Genomic DNA, 20,700 nt, shown 5'->3' on the forward strand with positions numbered 1-20,700 from the left:
AGAGAGAGACAGCGTGAGCAGGGGAGGGTCAGAGAGAGAGGGAGTCACAGACTGAAACAGGCTCCAGGCTCTGAGCTGGCAGTCAGCACAGAGCCTGGCACGAACCCACGAACCGCGAGATCATGACCCAAGCAAAAGTCGGACGCTTAACCAACTTAGCCACCCAGGTGCCCCTAATTGATTTGCAATTGTTAAACCATCCTTGCACCTTAAAATTAATTGTACTTGGTGATGGTGTATGAGCCTTTGCATGTATTGCTTTCAGTGGTTGAGAATCTTAGCATCTATATTCATTGGGGCTACTGGCCTATAGTTTTCTTTTCTGTAGTGTCTTTGTCTGGTTTTGGTAATGGGGTAATGCTACCCTCATGATAGGAGTTTGAAAGTGTTCCTTCCTCTTGTAATAATTTCAGGCAGAGAGACAGTATTTTTTTTTAAATTTGTGGTAGAATTCACGTGTGAAGTCATCTGGACCCGGCCTTTTATTTCTTAGGAGTTTTTTGCAGATTATTCAATTTCATTACTAGTAATTAGTCAATTCAGACTTTCTATTTCTTCAAGGTTCAGTCTTAGAAGAATGTGTTTCTAGAAATTCATCCAACTCTTCTAGGGTGTCTAATTTGCTGGCATATAATTGTTAATACTATTCTCTTATGATCCTTTTTATTTCTATGGTATCAGTTGTAATTTCTCCTATTTCATTTCACATTTGATTTTATTTGGGCTCTTTTTCTTGAGGAGTTTGGCTAAAGATTTATCAAATTTGTTTATCATTTCAAAGAACCAGCTCTTTGTTTCACTGAAATCTTCTATTTTTTTAGTCCATATTTCATTTATTTACACTATGATCTTTTTTACTACCTTCCCTCTACTAACTTTGGGTTTGTCTGTTCCTTTCTCTAGTTCTTTTAAATGTAGGCTGTTTATGTGACATTTTTCTTGTTTCTGTTTTTTTTTTGGTTAGCGGTTTTTTTTGTGTGTGTGTGGTTGTTGTTAGGGTTCTTGTTTCTTGAGGTAGGCCTGTACTATTATGAACTTTACTTCTCTCTTAGACCTGCTTTTGCTGCATCCCAAAGATTTTCTGGAACACTGTGTTTCCAGTTTCATTTGTCTCAAGGTACTTTTGGATTTCCTCTATGATCCTCTGTGATTTCCTTGCTGAGCCACTGGTTGTTTAATAACGTATTGTTTAGCCTCCATACATTAGTGCTTTTTTTCCAATTTTCCTCTCATAAGGATTTCTAGTTTCATACCATTGTGGTTGGAAAGATGCCTGATATGATTTCAATCTTCTTACATTTGCTGAAAATTGTTTTATGGGCTAACATATGATCTATCCCAGACAACGCTCCATGTGTATTTGAAAAGAATATGTATTCTACCATTTTAGGATGGAATGTTCTATATATATCAAGTCCATCTGGTTTGATATGTCATTTAAGGCCAATTTTTCCTTATTGATTTTCTGTCCAGATGACTGATTCATTGATCCAAGAGGATATTAAAATCGACTACTATTATTGTATTACTATTTCTCTTATTTCTACTAATATTTACTTTATATATTTAGGTACTCCAAATTGAGTGCAAAAACATGTAAAATGTTATATCCTCTTCTTGGATTGAAACCTTTATCAATATGCAATTTTGTTTTTTTTTATCACCTTGGTTTTAAAGTCTATTTTGTCTGATAGAAGTATTGTTACCCCAGCTTTCTATTTTCATAGTATATCTTTCTTCCACCCCTTAATTTTCAACTTGTGTGGATCTTTACATTTGAAGTAATAAGTCTTTTACAGGCAACATATAGAGGATCTTTATTTTTTAAGTCCATTCAGTAATCCTATGTCTTTTGATTGTAGAATTTAGCCCATTTACATGTAATTACTGATAAGTATATATTTTTCCATTTTGTTAATTGTTTTCTGGCTTTTTTTGTAGTTCTTCTTTGTTCCTTTCTTCTCTCTCTTCCCCATGGTTTTTCTTTAGTGTTACGTTTAGTTTCCTTTCTCGTTTCCTTTTGTATAATTACTATAAGTTTTTCTAGTGGTTCCTGTGAGGTTCATATATAACACCTCATGTATGTAAGTCTCTTTTAGGCTGACAGCTAGTTAATTTGGAACACATTCCAAAGCTTTATATTCTCACTTTCCCTACCCACATTTTCTACTTTTGATGACACATTTGACGTCTTATTTTATGTATACCTTCACTATTATTATACTTTTAATTGTACTACTCTTGCTTTTAACTCTTCATACTTGCTTTATAAATGGCTGATGCACTACTTTTATTTACTTAATTTTTCTAGTTTAATTTTAACTTTCCTATGTTTCTTATTATTACTGCCTTTTCTTTTTAGCTTAAAGAAGTCCCTTTAACATTTCTCGTAAGGCCAGGTTAGTAGTGAACACCCTCAGCTTTTGCTTATGTGGGATCTCTCCTTCAATTCTGAATGATAATCTTGCCAGGTAGAAAATTCTTGGGTGGCAGTTTTCCTTTTCAGCACTTTAAATATGCTATATAGCATAAATAAATAAGTAAATTATGTCTCTCCCTTCTGGCCTATAAAGTTTCTGCTGAAAATTCTGCTGATGCCTTTACAGGTTTTCCCTTATATGTAATATACCGCTTTTCTCTTGCTGCATTTAAGATCCTCTCTTTATCCTTAACTTTTACCATTTTAATTATAATGGATCTGAGTGTTTTTCTCTTTGAGTTCATCTTGTTTATAATTCTCTCAGCTTCCAGGACCTTGTTACTTGTTTCCTTCTTCAGATAAGGGAAGTTTTCAGCCATTATTTCTTCAAATAATTTTTCTGGTCCTTTATCTCTCTCATATCCTATGGAACCTTTATAATGCAAATGTTATCCCACTCAACGTAGTCCCTTAAGATGTCCTCACTTCTTTTAATATTTTTTCATTTGGTTCATTGGGTCATTAGACCAATCTCCCTTGGCCATCACAGCCAGGCACTTCATATGAGTGTAGGGTCTATGAGCTGCATGTGTCCACCAGCTGTGACAGAGCCAGCATTGCTGTGTGGAGAGGTCAGGGCTCAGATGAGGTCACTCATCTCATCCAGCTGTGGCTCAGGCACTGTGCAGGAAGAGTAGGGTTCCAGCTGCTTGCTCATCAAGGTTATGACCCAGTCTTTATGCTGGTTAGATGGGGCTTAATTAAGGTGCCTCTGGAACCTAATTACAGTCTGGCTGCTGCTAGGGGACAGCAGGGCTCAGGTGCTCACCAGCCCAGTTGTAGCCCATGAGGTGCATAGTGAAGGCAGAACTCAGGTTGCTGGACCAACAGTGTTGTGGCTTGGGTGCTGCACAGTAAGGGCAGGGCTCAGTGTACTCTCCCAGCCCACCTGCAGCCTGGTTCTCTGCACAAGTTGGGCAGGACTTACAGTTTCCACTTGGATCAACTGCAGCCTGGGTGCTACATGGGGAAAGTGAGGATCATGGTGCTCATCTGGCCAATGTGCAAACTGATCACTGAATGAGGAGTATAGGGGGGACAGTAACCTGGCCCTTTTGCAGCTGGGGTGCTATGTGGTGTGAGGTGTTTGCCAGCCAGGGTAAGGGGTAAATGGACAGAGAATGCCCTCTAGTGCTAGAATGCTATAGGAAGGACGCCAAAAATGGCACACATCTGCTCTGTCACCAACAAGTAAGAATGAGATTCCAAAAATGGACTCCACCAATGCTTCCATCACCAGATAAAGTCCTGGTAGGTCCCTGCCTTTGCCACAGCCACCTCAAAATTAGTTAAGTGGTTTTCTCTCACAGTGTAGGCACTCTTCAACCTTTGCCTTTGTGCTGGATCTCAAGGAGAGCAGGTATGCACACAAGCCACTTATGAGCAGAAATCTGTTCTCTATAGTTGTATGATTCTCTCTCTCTTAATCCCCCCATTGATTTTCAAAACCAGATGGCTTTTTTTTTTTTTTTTTTTTAGTAGGGGGTGGGAGGGGAAGCATATCTTTCCAGTCCCAGCCTCTAGGGTCAAGATGCCTGATAGGGGACACAATCTCTATTTAAGGGAGAGTTCCTTATTTCAGATATCTCTGCTGATTGTGGGGTCACCTGGGATGGGGATCCCTGAGTGAAGCCATGTCTTGGATTCTCCTACACTACTCAAAGTGTCTCTTTTGTCTTTTGTTGTGGAGGTGCTGTTAATCTAGTTCCAAATATGGCTTTAAGTATGCTGTGTCCATGGAAGAAGGTGAGTTCAGGGTCATCTTATGCCACCATCTTCAAACTCCCACCATGGTTTTGTTTTTGTGTGTGTGTGTTTTAATTAAAGGAGAATACAAAGAACACACTAAAAAGAAATCCCAGAAATCAACTAGTTCTATCAGGTTATATCAACTAAATATAATACATTGTATTTAGATAATTATATGAAATTATTACTCAATACTCAAAGCCTTGTAGTTTATAAGGGACAAATATCTCAAAATCTAGCATTTTAAAGTTAATGTTCTCATAATTTCCCTATCATCTCCCCTTCTTCCCGAAGAACTGAAAGCAGGAAGAAGATTATGTTACATATTAGAAGAACATACAATATAGAGTAATTTTCTTGCAATTAATCAATTCTTATCAAATTTATACTTGTAATGACCTTAGGAAAAGAGAAAAAAGAATGAATGTAAAATATTATATCCTTAAAACAGTGAAAATGTAAATTAAAAAGACTATAGGAGTCAAAATATCTCATAGTTCTTTACCCTTTCCTTAGAGGACTTTCCTATCTCTTTTATCATTTAACCCATTTGTTTTTTTCTAAAAAGTAGTTCCACAACTTTTTAAAACATTATTGAGAAAAAGTAACATGATATTTTAAGACTGATTAATAAGCAGTATTGTATGATTATTTACCAATTATCTGCACTCACATATCATTTTAACACCAAGTCTATGCTGCTTTTTACAACCAAATTTCAAGGCAAAAATAATTTGCTAGTCTATGCCCATGTAAATTCCCTATCCTCCCAACCACCTCCAAACAAGCTTATTGTACCCCAATGCTGTTACTCTCTGTTGAATGGATTTGATCCCTAAATACAGAAGCTCAGTATTCAATATTATTTTCAAAAGAACTGTAATTCTAGTCATATTAATAATATGGACTTATTTAGCGTCTACTGTCAAATGCAAGGTCATCTAAATTCTCCTACCTAGTCTACTGGTCTCACTTCCTATAAATCTAACTTCTACACAGTTTGCAAAGTAATATCTAGCACCCACATCAGATTACATCACTCCTCTAATTAACATCCATTAAGATGTCTAGGGCTAATTAAAATAGTTTTCAAAGTGTTCTAAGAGGAGACCCTAGAATTCTGGGTAGATGCCCCAGGTCACCAAAGGAGATAAGAAGGCAGGTAGCCAGGCAGGGACCTACTGCTACTTCAACCACAGCAATTCTATGTTGTACAACTTTTTTCTATCAGAATTTTATGTAAGATTGTTTTGTTTTTTCAATGACAGGTAGAATGACTGGTCTTGTCAATTACTGGCCTTGTAATTATCTAATCCTGGCATAGAAAGCCCATGATGACCCCTACCAATCTTATCTCATGCCTCACACCTCTGAATTGTTCACTGTTCTTAAAACACTCCAGTTTCTTATGGACTTTTCCAGCTTCCACACTTTGGTACGTGCGGTGCCTTTATCTAGAATGCCCAACTTATCATCTCTACTTCTTTAGTAAATTTCAATGCCCTTCAGGTCTCAGCTTAATTACACCATGTCTGAGAGATATGTCTTGACATGAAATATGCCTTGCTTATAACTCAATTATAGTACAAAACACCATACATTAACATTATTGGTCTGTACATTTGTTTCATCACTAAACACACTGCACATTAGCCAATGTGAATCACTAATCAGAATAACTCAAAAATTCTTAAAAACATATATTTATCAGCCAGACTACTAACAAGTGCAGGAAACTATTTGGTATGTAAAAACTAGTTCTCAATTCTTTTTTCTCCCACCTTTATTCCAAGAATAAAAATTTATTAAATTAATAAAAAATTTTCTATCAATATTTAACCAAAAATTATTTTAAAAAGGAATCTTAATTCACAAACCTAATACCTTACATGGAATTTACATATTTATTAGAACAAGCTAAACTAAATTCCTAAATACCTTAACACAATAATCTTAGAAAATAAAGATATGTCCTTGGTCATACCTTGTGCTAACAGGGGACCAGAATACAGTTTTTTATAAATTTTTAATCATCTGAAAAAAACAATTAAAGAAAGTTGTCATTGTTTGGGGTTACCTACCTTTTAGAGTTTTTGGAGGGGAGGGAGGATTGTATGTTTAAGTTTCAATGATTATCAGGAAATGTAACCATAATATTTAGATTATAATAAAATTGACATAAAAACTTAGTCATTACAACCTTAGGTTTTCAAATAATAATCTTTGAATTTAACCTCGAACTTCTTTGGAAAAAATGTATTTGAAAAGCTAGCTTTTACAGAAACAAACTTTTATTGCTAACTACTGCCCTCTAGTGAGTTACCAGAAAATCAGCAAGGCTAAAGAGATTGTATCATTTAAAATGCTACTAGGTTGGTCATAATTGCCTCCAATTTTATTTGTTTCAAGTTCCAAAAATAAAGCTCCATCCATAGTAAAACCTAAAATGTTCAAAAGAATATATACAAATTACAAACATTTCTAATACCTTCTTACACTGCCCAGTTTAGAACAACAACTTTTTGCTGTATCTCTAATATGTGGAATGATAGTGTCTAATCTATGATCCAAGGAATACTATAAAGGGTGAGTATCAAGCACTGCCTGTAGACTGCATAAATGTCTTGCATGTATTTGTAACACCTATTACTAAAGAACATGTATGCCATTATGACTAATAATTCATTAAACATATACTGGATTATGATTTCCCCTTCGAGTATTCATTGATTCTAAGACACATATTTATTTTCTCACACTTAACATTAGTGAAATTCGGATGCATCTTATAATCATTGGCTACATAGGAGTCATGACATAGCTGTCATTACCTGTCCAGTCCGAAATTTGGTCACAGCTGGTTGCATTATAGTTACTTCTTCACCTGAGTTACATGCATTCTTATTATCACTACTGAATTTCACTGTCCCTTAAAATGTCTTTAAGACAGTACTGTGATTTAACATTGAAACAAAAAGCTAATGTGTAGAAAGAGAGCAAAGGAGCCAATAGTGAAGCAAATATTTACTGAAACAAGTATAATTCTATATTTCTTGCACAGCAAGTCAAGTGCTTTATGAGCTTAAAGCAATATACCCAAAGTAAAAGCCAATTTCCATTTGCCCTTCACATGGCAAGATAAGAAACAATAACAAAAACAGTTTACACTTATGCACTGGGTATGTTAGCAGCTTCAAAGAAAATTCCAGAGACAAGAGTGGAGGCTTCAAGAAAAGCTGTGTCACTAATTCTCTTGATAACACAAAAGAAACTTTTTATTTTTTAATTTGAGAGAGAGCACGCACAGGTGAGCTGGGGTGAAAGGCAAAAGGAGAGGGGGTGGGGGTAGAGAGGGATGAGAGAGAGACAGAGACAAAGAGACAGAGAGAGACAGAGAGAATCTCAAGCAAGTTCCACGCTCAGTGCAGAGCCCAACACGGGGCTTGATCCCATGGCCCTAGGACCATGACCTGAGCCGAAACCAAGAGTCAGACTCTCAACCAACTGAGCCACCCAGGTGTCCCAAGAAACAATCTTGTATAGTAAAACATGGACATGAATAACCAATTCAAAAAAGTGATTCAGGAGACTCAGATTCCAAATATGAAGTTTAGGAACATCTTTTCAATTTACTTCACTTACATTTTCTTTATTATCTATGAAAAATGATATGATTTTTAAATGTATTTATATAAGTCAAAAAATTAAAAATAAAAATATTTACATATGTAAAAAACTCATCACTAAACATAAAACAAAAATTATAAATAAGAAAAACCATAGACAAGAGATCATTATAGTGATACGTAAAGTAAAAGAGCATTTTACAATCAGTGGCACAGACTCAATGAAACACAGTATCACATGGAACGCTGAGAAATTTGACTTTTAAAGAACCTTTCTCGGGGCACCTGGGTGGCTCGGTCGGTTAAGCGTCCGACTTCAGCTCAGGTCATGATCTTGGGGTTTGCAGGTTTGCGGATTCAAGCCCCACGTAGGGCTCCATGCAGACAGCTCAGAACCTGGAGCCTGCTTTGGATTCTGTGTCTCCCTCTCTCTCTGCCCCTACCCCATTTGTATTCTGTCTCTCAGAAATAAACAAACATTAAAAACAAATTTTAAATAAATAACCTTTCTTTCCTCAGAGAATAGAGAATTAATGCTCTATTTCTGAATCCTTAATTTATCATTTTTATTTTCTTTAATCCATTACTTTCTATTTTATATGAAATGTAGTTAGATTAGTATGTTATGTATGTGTGTATACATGTGTATATACATATATACATACATATATATATACATATATATACATATATATACATATATACATACATTTTACTGATACGTGTATAACATAAAAAGTTCAGTAGTTACCACTTCTATAGGCATTTCAATGGTCCACAGGATAAATTTTTTATGAAAGTATCATTATTTAACATTTCCCCACTTGGTGGCACCAAGAATTTTAAATATCTACATAAATATTTGTGTCTAAAGGTTTCCTTTTTTTTAAATTTGAAAAGTAGCAGATTCCATTTCAATTTAAGCTGAAAACAATAGTCATGCTATATGTTATCTGACTTTCTTCTAAAATTGAGTGCCCAATTATTGGCTTTTCCCTTAACGACACAGTAAATAGATACAATCTTGGTAAAGTTTAAATAATCAACTAGTTTCTAAATTAAACAATAATGTATAGTTAAGAAAATCATGCTCTATTGAGACATTACAAGAACTTCTCTGGTCTGAATACTAACAGTTGCAGAGTCTATAACAGATATGACTTTACCTTTAATAATTCTTTGCACTCAGGGTCAAAGTAGTCTAAATATTAACTTCCTACTTTGGGTATTTTAATTAAAATTAAATCTCTTCTGTTTCCCGTGAATATGTACTATACCCTCTTTCTACGTTCCACCATGTGAAAAGCTCAATTCTCAAGCTTTCCCATAACAAGTTAGAAGAAAACTTTATATCTACAGGCAAATATGATAATTAAATACTATTAACCACCTCTGTATAATAAAACCACCTATCTACAAACAGTTAATTTTCAACTAGCTTTTTAATAAAGATTGACTATTAATGGCCTTTTAATTTTTTTTTAATGTTTTATTTATTTCTGAGAGAGAGAGAGAGAGACAGCATGAGCAGGGGGCGGTCAGAGAGAGGGAGATACAGAATCTGAAGCAGGCTCCAGGCTCTGAGCCAGCTGTTAGCACAGAGCCCGACGCAGGGCTCAAACCCACGAACCATGAGATCATGACCTGAGCCGAAGTTGGATGCTCAACCGATTGAGCCACCCAGACGCCCCAATGGCCTATTTTTATAGATGGGGAAGCTATGGTTCAGATACTAGATTTTATATAAAGACTTTCACTCATGACTAGCACTCAGCTACAAACACCATGCTACTTCCTTAAACAGGGTCTCTTCAATACACACTAGATAGTAAAATTGGCCAGACTGATTTGGTAGCAAAACATTCTCCCACTGAGTTCTGAGCATATTTTGTGCTATTTAAATGATGTTTGTCTATCCATCCCCTCCTCCACCAAGTAACTACCACCCAACTTTGAATACCTCTTTGACATACTCATCTTTACATAAACCACATTTTCACTGATCATGATACAATTGCTATTATAATCTTGTTTACTTTCACTGCAAGATGTGGAAAGAGGTATACACTGCAGTTTAAACCATACTAAACTGTGAATATTCAACAATGTGAGCTACTAGTGACTACTGAGTGGCCAACAAATTCCGAGACTCAGTAAACTGCTAAATTAAATTTTCAAAATCTTATTAAACATTATTCCCACTTTATAAATGAATAAACTTAGGCAGAAAAGTAGTTCAAGGGACCCACAGACAGAGACCACATTTAAGACTCTTCACCAAGGATCATATTTTACTGCTTATTCTACTTAAAGAAAATATGTAAGTGCTAGGTAGTTTGATCTTGCTATGCTGTTACACTAGACCCTCTCCCTTGGGTTTAGGACTTAAGGGATCCCTCCCTACCTATTCAACATATTTTCTATGTTTTTTAGGTTCCCAGCCTGGGCCACATCATAAAATCCTCTGACTGCTTATCAATGTCCTCAGCCCAGCATTCTAGAAAAGTAAAGTTCTTCTAAGGATAGCTTAACTAAGTCAGTATGATTGTTCTACTGGTTTAATTGATGGCTCAAATGACAATTTTCACAGCTTCAGCTAGAGTAATATAAAATACTACCTCAAAATATTTACTGTACAATAATACTGTTCCTTCAGAGAAGCTCTCTTTCAAAGAATGTTAATAATTTCATATATTTTTCCCATTCCCATACACCATTGCCACAGCTTATGAAATTCATAGCCACCAGAGCAATAGTGTTAAAATGTTATTACTTTTCCATTTAAAACCTTTCAATGGCTTCTAATCTCAATCAAAACAAAATTCAAAATCCTAACCATGGTCTAAAAGGCTCTACGTAACACAGCTGTACATAACATAGCCTCTGGCCATTTCTCATCTAAACTTCAGTCATCCCTTCCCTATGTTAACTGAGTTCCAGCCATAGCCTCTATGCTATTATCTGAACACAGCATACATGTGTCAGCCTCAGGATTTTTGTACTTACTCTTCCTCATAGCTGGTTACTCAGGTTTCTGTTTAAATATTAGAGAAGGCACTCCTGACTTTTACCGCAGAACCAGCCTCTAGTATTGTCTATCCCATTATACTGGCTTATTTTTCTTCATAGCATATATTATTTGACTATTGGAAGACAATCCTCCATGAGTCTCTCATTTCTGCACATCTTGCAACTAATGTTCATTTTTTTCTATACTATCTTTTCAAGGATGTTTATATAGAAAAATAGCCTTGGAAAACAAAGATAGCATCTTTCTCTAGAGCAAAGGGCAAGAAGGCTTACGGTCCATTATAAAGATTCAGGTTCCCTAAGCTCAAAGTTCCTCTTCTACATGAAAGTATCATCTGGTATACTTCATGCTGCCTCATGGGAAGTGGAACTCAGGAAACCAGCACAAGAAAATACTAGTCCTAAGGCTAATGCTATTACTGTAAGTGATATAAAAGTCTTTGTCTTTGACCCTGAGGTCTTGCATCTTTAGCCAACAACCAAAGAGCTGTAGCAGGCTGCACTTAGGATAAAATCTTAAACCTTTCACAGTTCTTGATATTGATCTTACATATTGGTTTCCTTTTTTTCCATTTGTTTCTCCTGACTAATCTTTTATCAATAGTTATAAACTCATTTTCCTATAGTTTTCAAAGCACTTTTACATAGTATCATTTGACCTTCCAAAATCACTAAGAGGCATACTTTTTATTCCCATTTAATGAGAAAGTCAATGACCCAGGAAGGTTAAAAAACAAATGCAAAATGAGCCTAACAAATCAGGTATAGTATTTGAGTAATTTGAGTCCAGGTCTAACTCTTAATATGTTGTTAATCTGTGACTGCTTCTTAAAAGACAAATAAATAACATACTACAGCTATATTCTGTGAGATGCAAGGATAATTATCCACTAATATTATGACAAATTCCTTATGTAGTGATACATGGAAAAAAATGAAAATTAATAAAACAGAGTACCCAAATGAGCACCTGACAGATAATAAAATGCATGTATTTTAGACTTCTTTTATTCCAAATAATGACACGTGAATGAGTACCTAAAGCAACTATATTCTGCTATCACACTAAGAGCTCAATTCTTTCATGTCTAAAGAAAGACATATTAAACAATATCAAAAATTTTTTCTTTATAACCAGTATTTCCCATTTCTGCAAGAATTAAGAATGCTGTAAACACAAATTCCATTAATATTAAAGGGTTCTAGACAATGTAAAGCTTCCTACACCATTCTCTTTCAGGAGGTAGATAAGACACATTTATAACTGATTTTCTATAATTTGAGCAAAATCCTCAAAGAGCAGTCTGTACATAAGACTGGCAAGCTATTAACTCAGACCTTACCATCTCGAGGAAAAATAAAAAGTAGTTTTTCTGAGTATAAGATTAGATTCTATACACTAGGGGAATATCAAGTTATATTAAATATCTAATTTTAAAAACCCCTATATACTCACTTAGTATGAATCTATTGCATCCATAACAGATACTGATCAACAGTTAAGAGTTCTAATATGCTTATAAATCAGTATCTATTACTGCATAGTATATAACTAACTTCAAGGTTCACAAGTTATAAAGTTTGTTTCTGAATATTAAATTTCAAAAATACAGATAAAATAATTGTGACTAAGTAGTTAAAAATTTACTCTCTTCTTACGTAAAGAAAACTTAGGAAAATGAAGAAGAATGCACTAAAATGTTAAAGAGGAAAATATAATTCAATACATGACTAAAGTAAAAAAAATTACCTCATAAAATAATTTCTTAATTCTAACTCAACTATCACCATTACACTTACTGTATAAGTTATAGCTGCCAACATTCCAATCAAGGTCAGAGAACTGATAGAAAATGACAATGCAGCTAAACCATCTGCAAAGGAAGAAGAACTCTGTTAAAAATGTACATATATACTATTCAAATGTTCATATTCAACAAATCAATATAAAAATATAAAAACTGGGTTTCTTAAATATTCTGAAGGAATAAACCCAATGTGTATTACCTCCTCTTTGAAGTGCCAACTCCAAGTGGAGACAAGAGTTTTTAAAGTGCTATTCACAAACTGATTTGCAAAAGGTCTTTTGGACTAAAACCTTCTTTCTTTCACTTCTTAGAAGAGAAAAACTACTGTCTAATTGAGTCTAAAAAGAAATCAGCAAAATATTACATGTTCAAAAGGTGGCAAAAAGAACTATCCTGGACTTTCTCAATAGCAACCTTGAGAAATAACATTACAAAGGAAAGCCAGTGACCTTGACTTTTTCTTCCTCTCCCCTCCATTTTGATACTCCAGGTTTCTTTGTTCTTAATTTTCAATTAAGTTTTCAACATAGAGCCTAAAACTAAAATCTTAGACAGTTTATTTCACCCTTTAATTTGAAGGGAGCTAGCCTGCCCATGTGTTGGGGGGGGGAAGCCACACAAACAAAATAAATTCAAACAAAGCACCAACACAGAATACTATGTTAATAAGTTAGACTCAGGAAATTATTTAAGGAAAGGCCAGTAAGTCGGAGGCAGGTGTGACACTTTTATTATACCAGATTATATGATGAAATACTATGCAAATGTGAATACTCTTAAATGTTAGTAACAATAATTTTTCCAGTTGTAATGTCGGTCCTATCAAAACTGTTTGTTTTTCATTTTTTTAATGTTTGTTTATTTTTGAGAGAGAGAGAGAGAGACAGGGTGTGAGCAGGGGAGGGGCAGAGAGAGAGGGAGATACAGAATCTGAAGCAGGCTGTCAGCTCAGAGCCCGATGCGGGGCTTGAAACCAAGAACTGTGAGATCATGATCTGAGCCAGTCAGATGCTTAACCAACAGAGCCACCTAGGCACCTCGAAACTGTTTTGATATAGTTAAAATGCAAGTCCTGTGGAACCAAATATAATTTTGATTAATTTAATGTATATTAATCTTTTCATGAATAACAATAAAATTAGAATCATCTATCTTCTTAAAACTCATGTCTCAGTTTTATATAACACATGAAGAAAGCATATTATTAACACATTCACAAACTATACAAGGCTAAATTTTAAGCCTCAATCTCATAAAACTAAAATATATTTTATCAACTCAAAAACATTTAAGGCTATTACTTTCTTGATCTTACTAAAATTATCAACAGAAAGTGTTCATTTAAAAAAAGGAGAGATCTAGTATTGCACTGATAGGAATTTTAAAGTACTACCACTTATAAAACACACCCTAGGGGCACCTGGGTGGCTCAGTCAGTTAAGTATCCAACTTCAGCTCAGGTTATGATCTCACAATTCCTGAGTTCAAGCCCCACATCTGGAGCCTGCTTCAGATCTTGTGTCTCCCTCTCTCTCTGCCTCTCCCTGCTCTCTCTTTCTCTTTCAAAATTAAATAATACACATTGAAATTTAAAAAAAATAAAATGCATCCTAATATCAGAAATATAAAACTGTAGGAAACTATGCATCTTACAAGTGATAAAATGGAGTATTACATTAACATATTTGACCAATCAAAACAGTTAAAATTAAAAAAAAGTTAATATTACTGATTTTGATAGTAAAATGTACTCTAGGAATATGGTGTTTAAGATATGAGATAAAAGAAATAATATTAAGACTAAAGAGCATGAGATTACAGAAATTAGAATAATGCTACCTATATAATTACTGATTCAAGTTATACTAATACTCAAAGACTAGCATAACTTATGAAATAATGTTTAAGGCAGAAGAGTAATTACTCAAGAGACCTGAAGGAGTTAAGAAAAGAAGCCATTTATTTCTCAGTAATAGGATCAGGTACATAAATCCTGACAATTTAGTATTAGTAGATGCCAGGATTGCTATCCTAGTTCTTGCTAGTATCAGCAAGATATTAATGGACCAGATGAAATCTTAAGTGGAAAGCAAGAAAATTAAGAAGCTGTATAGCAAGGACTCCAAGGCTTAATTTAATCATCATTTTAATATTGTATCTGGGTAAGGGGAAAGAAAGGCTAATCAAGAATGTATAATATTTATTAAAAATAAATAGAAATGCAATAAAGATTTCTCTGATTTATAAAATATTCTAATGTTCTTTGAAAATAAAGTTATTAGTATGCTCAAATGCACATGAAATTGAGTAATAAGTACAGCTTTATATCAGTTTCTAATACCAACTGTATCTTTTCAATGACTGGGCATCTTTCTTAACCTAACTTCTTAAACCTGCCTATTTTTCTCCTTCTAAAACCCTAAATCACATAAAGAAAACTTCTGGAAAATCAATTCCAAATTTTTGGTGAAGTACATTTATAATAGAATATTATTTCACTCATACAAAACCTCTGTAATTTATAATCTACATAAAAAATTACTGGGGCACCTGGGTGGCTCAGTCGCTTAAGCATCCAACTCTTGATACTGGCTCAGGTCATGATCTCATGGTTCATGAGATCAAGCCCTGCGTCAAGAGGGTGGGCAGCATGGAGCCTGCTTGGGATTCTCTCTCCCTCTTTCCCTCTCTCTCTCTGACCCTCCCACACTTGCACTCAGGTGCACACACTATATCACTCAAATAAATAAACACTAAAAAAATTAATCATGATCAAACAGTAAAATAGCATTCTCTCATTGGGTAAAAGTTAAAAATAAAAAAACAATATATCAAGCACATTTCCTTAACACTATCTGTATAATCCCAAGTGAATTAATGAATACAGAGAAATTACAAGACCTTTACTGCTAAAATTCTTTGAAGATTATATTTTTGCTTTAACTTTTGTTTGTCTTCAAGTGTATGAAGAAGACACTAACTACGTAACAGCTAGAAGTGAGTCTTAACATCACACAACTCCCAATTTTTCTAGCATACTTTTAAACACAAGTCAAAAGAACTATAAGGTTAAATTCTTAACACTCTAAAAACAGACTACAGAGAAATATCCCAAAAGCCATGAAATGTAAATTATTTTGAATGTGTTTTTAAAAAGAATACTTACGACTACTTCCAAGTTCTTCAAACAGGAACTTCACTTTTTCCCACTCTGTAGAATTTTTGTTATTTGGAACATTCAGAGGAACAAAAGCACTACAAAAAAGAAAATAATTCTTCTTAGTGGTTTTAAAGATAAAAATTTGAATAAAAGGAAATGGTCTAAAATTCAATTTCTAGTAATTTAAAAAAAACTTTTAATGTTTACTCATTTTTGAGACAGAAAGAGACACAGTGTGAGGAGGGGGAGGGGCAGAGAAAGGGAGACACAGAATCTGAAGCAGGCTCCAGCCTCTGAGCTGTCAGCACAGAGCCTGACAAGGGGCTTGAACTCACAAGCTGTGACATCATGACGGAAGTCGGCTATCCAACCAACTGAGCCACCCAGGCTCCCCTCTAGTAATTTTTTTATACAAAGATCAACTCCTCCACACACACAGCTTAACAAACCAAATCTATACCATGTACAGAGGGGTGTGATAAGCTTCTTATGTATGTGTTTATTACATTCTAAATTTTATTACTGTATTCAGTATAATGAGTTTTATTTGTAGTCCTATGTATTTTATTTTTTGCATTTAAAATATTTTGGGCAGCTGTGTAGCTCAAGTTGGGTAAGCATCTAACTCTTGATTTTGGCTCAGGTCATAATGTCAAGGTCATAAGATCATGACCCTTTCCCAACTGGGGCTCCATGCTGGGGATAGAGCCTGCTTGAGATTCTCTACCTCTCCCCCTCCCTCTGCCTCTCCCCAAATTGCAGGTGCTTTCTTCTGCTCTCTCTCGAAATAAAGATAAGATAATTTTGAAAAGGAGCCATAGGCTAAAGAACAAAAAGGTCCATAAGACAAAAAAGGCCAAGAACTTCTGTGTTAAATCAGAAGAACAGAATATATGTAATGATTTCAATGTATTTATATAAATAGAAAATAACAGAAAGGAAATATACTAAAATAAACAGTAAATATCATGTTGTGAAGCTAGGGTAATTTCTACTTTCTTTTTAGCATTTTTTTTGGTCATTCAAGAATCGAACCAATACATGTAATTAAAGCAGTTTCTATTTATTTTTCAATCCACAGCTTAAGGGGCATCATTGAAGTAACAGTGAGAGCTAGCTTCCTAGGACTTACTCTAGATGCTTAAACTGTGAGAAAATGGAAGACAGAGATGAAATAAACAAACAAGGGAAAGAAAGAAAAAAGGAAAAAGGTAGACAGTCACTTTAAACAAGTTTTTTAATGTTTTTTTATTTATTTCTGAGAGAGAGAGAGAGCAGGTGAGCAGGGGAGGGTCAGAGAGGGAGGGAAACACAGAATCTCAGGCAGGCTCCAGGCTCTGAGCTAGCTGTAAACATAGAGCCTGACACAGGGCTTGAACCACGAGATCATGACCTGAGCCGAAGTCGGACTCTTAACCAACTAAGGCACCCAGGCGCCCTGACAGTCACTTTAATGTCTAAATCAGAAACAAGACTAAGGTAAAGGACTGAGTATCCCTTAAATTGTACATGTAGATAGGGGCGCCTGGGTGGCTTAGTCGGTTAAGCGTCCGACTCTCGCTTAGGTCATCATCTCGCGGTTCGTGGGTTTGAGCCCCGCGTCGGGCTCTGTGCTGACTGCCAGCTCAGAGCCTGGAGCCTGTTTCAGTGCCTGTGACTCCCTCTCTCTCTGACCCTCCCCTGCTCAAGCTGTCTCTCTCTCTCTCTCTTCTATAAATAAATAAAACATTAAAAAAAAAATTAAAAAAAAATAAATTGTACATGTAGATAATCAAATAGGAATGTAAGAAATAACTCTAACACTACCTCCTTTCTAACCTAATCTAATTGTAAGCAAAGCACAAAGATCTATCCTCTTCTGTAAAGAGGAAAACTTAATGAGTTCAACAATATATATACAGTAAGGTATTCACTCTGATAATGTGTGCAAGTAAAACAAAGCAAAACTTTTCTGTTTTAAACCTTTACCATTTGCTACTACTGATACTTTGTATTCTTATAAAAAGATGAATGATCAGAGCATATCAGGTTATTTAAATTTCTAACTATTGCATTGATATCCATTTACTACACTCAATCTTGGAGACTTCACACCATTTTCAGAATGAAAAGTGATTACTCACACAGTATTAGAGCAATAAACGTAAAAAGTTCATTATTCATTGCCCTGGCCACAAAATCAAAAATAAATAAAAGTAGTAAAGTAGAATCAAAAAATAAAGAAATAAACCTCCTGAAAACTATACTTCTATAATGGTACTAACTTATTTCTTTGAATTTTAACAAAAGTATAAAAGAAGGAAGAAAAAACTATATAATATCCCTCTAATTTATTTGGACAGAGTTTTTTCCAGATATATATATTTATATATTAAAAAGTTTATTTTGAATTTGTAAGTTGGATACAACCAATTCTATGAGTAGGAGGAAAAACTTCTGTGTTGTACAAAATATCACCTATAGTACTTAAATAAAAATATGTATCACAAATATCTAAAAATAGTATTCATGCTTAGAATATTTATTATCTATGTCAGCTTTAGGTAATCAAAGCTTCTGCCCAGAGGCAGAAGGAAATTAAGTCTTAGCTGTTGATCACACGTACATGTACAAACTCCTGAGCCACCAGGACTGTATAATCTAAGAAATATCTGAAAAATATTTTCACATCAACTAAGACAAACATCTATATACAGAATTCAAGAGTTACAACTAAATTCATCTATATATCCTAAACAATAATATTCAAAACATGTAATAACCAATATGGCAAAGACATAAACCAGTCAACAGAGACACTGGCCTTAATTCTGGAAGACCCTGTGGAACCAGGCTTTACCCTTTAAATGGGCCTAGGGTGGGGTATGAAGATTCAAGAAGGTAGAGCTGCAACTGACTTAAATGCAAGTATTTCAACCTCTTAAAAACCAGGAGGGGCAAACCAGTGTTCACTGGCCAAATATCAGCCTGTAGACAAAGATCTATAAAGAGAAAGGAGTATCTCCTAACAGACACAAAGGTAACTAAAACCAAAGTCAGATGTGTCTGGAATATAAATACATCAATTTTGATGAGGAGGCAGCATTTAATAAGGGTATCTATCAGCCATTTACTAAATGATGATGACACTAAAGTAACCAAGAGTGTAATGAGATTTGTGTGGTAGAAAGTACAGGTATTTTCTTAATCTCAGTTTCTCTCAAAAAAAAAAAAAAATGCATACAGAGAACCTCAGCTTTCCAAGACACACCATACTAGATCGAGAAGAGAACTGTGCCCTCATAAGGTTATAAATTTCTCTTACACTCTTAAAACAATGAAACTGAAAAGCTGCTTGGTAAAAATATTTTATACCCAATTTGACTCACTGTATTAGTTTAATACAGATTGTCTCTCATAGGAAAACACAATGGAAAGTCTAATGAATTTCAGTAGATATGAAACTGAAATGATACATTCAGTAGAATAGAAAATAAGATTTTCACATCTTATACCCAATTACCAAGTCATTTTTATCTTCCAAATAGCTTATCAGTTTCTTCCTGTCTGTTCCCTTTGTAACTACTCTAGTTCAGACCCTCATCTATCAGCTGAACTATTACAATGATTACCTAAGTGGTCTTCCTATCTACCATTTATATTTTAATTCTCCAACCCAAATCCCAAATGGCTCTTTCAAAAGCATCCTTCATGGTGTTGCAACTCTTAAAACAAATCCATATATAATTACTTTCATGCATTCACAAACATAAATGTATACACATCTTCACTGTCTTTCAACTGCTCAGCAGGATCAGACTCGAAATTTCTTAAACATAGTATATAAAACCCAGAGTCTACCTACCTGGCTAATGCCATGGCCTGTCACCCACGCAAACACCTGAAATGTCACATCTTCTTTTTTTTTTTGTACTGTGAGAGTTTAAATCCACATTGTATGTTTTAAGGTCATTCTTCAAATATTCCAACGCTAACTACAGCCTCTCAGTTACCACAATGTTATGGACTCAACTGGTCCCCCTAAAATTTTTATGTCAAAGCCCTAACCACCATTTTGATGGTATTTGGATATTGAACCTTTAGGGAGGCAATTATGGTTAAATGAGGTCCTAGGAGTAAGGTTCTAAACCAACAGGATTGGTGTCTTTAAAGAAGAGGAAGAGACTAGAGAGCTCTGTTTCTCTCTCCCCCTGCTAGCAGAATAAAGCCCATGTGAGCACATAGTGAAAAGATAGCTATCTACAAGCCAAGTATCCTCACCAAAATCCAAATGTACTGACACCTTGAACTTTTAACCTCCACAACTCCAGAACTGCAAGAAAATAAACATTCACTAGGACATTCACTGGACTAAGCTATCCAGTCTGTGCTATTTTGTTACCACAGCCCAAGTAGACTGATACAGAATTTGGTACCATAAAGTAGATTTCTACTGTGACAAATACCTAAAAATGTGGCTGTCTCTTTGAAATTCAGTAGTGGGCAAAGGCTGGAAGAGGTTTTTTTTGTTTTTGCTTTTGTTTTTTTAGAGAGACAGAGAGAGACAGGCAGTATGAGCAGGGGAGGGGCAGAGAGTGGGAGATACAGAATCTGAAGAAGGCTCCAGGCTCTGAGCTGTCAGCACAGAGCCCCATGTGGGGCTTGAACTCACAAACTGCAAGATCATGACCTGAGCTGAAGTTGGACACTTAATCGATTGAGCCACCCAGGCACCCTAGGAAGAGTTTTAAGGGGCATGCCAGAAAAATCCTAGGCTGTCCTGAAGGTGTGAAAAAGAATAAAAGAAAAAAAGAAGGTCCCAAATGGAGTCACTTGTGCTGAGTCCCACCAAGATTTAATATTTAACCT

General features: G+C 35.1%; 1 protein-coding gene across 2 annotated transcripts in view; it reads right to left on the reverse strand.

Moving 5' to 3' along the window:
- The window catches only part of LMBRD1 (LMBR1 domain containing 1), a 104,932-nt gene that overhangs the window by 53,859 nt on the left and 30,373 nt on the right, over positions 1-20,700 (reverse strand). For both annotated transcript variants that reach the window (XM_039245808.1, XM_039245809.1), the window contains exons 6-7: positions 15,859-15,947; positions 12,685-12,758 (exon numbers count right to left, since the gene is read on the reverse strand). In XM_039245808.1, the coding sequence (XP_039101739.1) occupies positions 12,685-12,758; positions 15,859-15,947 (163 nt within the window). The remainder of the gene's footprint in view (positions 1-12,684; positions 12,759-15,858; positions 15,948-20,700) is intronic.

Source organism: Hyaena hyaena, unplaced genomic scaffold, assembly GCF_003009895.1.
Source record: "Hyaena hyaena isolate Hyena2069 unplaced genomic scaffold, ASM300989v1 scaffold_271, whole genome shotgun sequence".
Classification (NCBI taxonomy): Eukaryota; Metazoa; Chordata; class Mammalia; order Carnivora; family Hyaenidae; genus Hyaena; species Hyaena hyaena.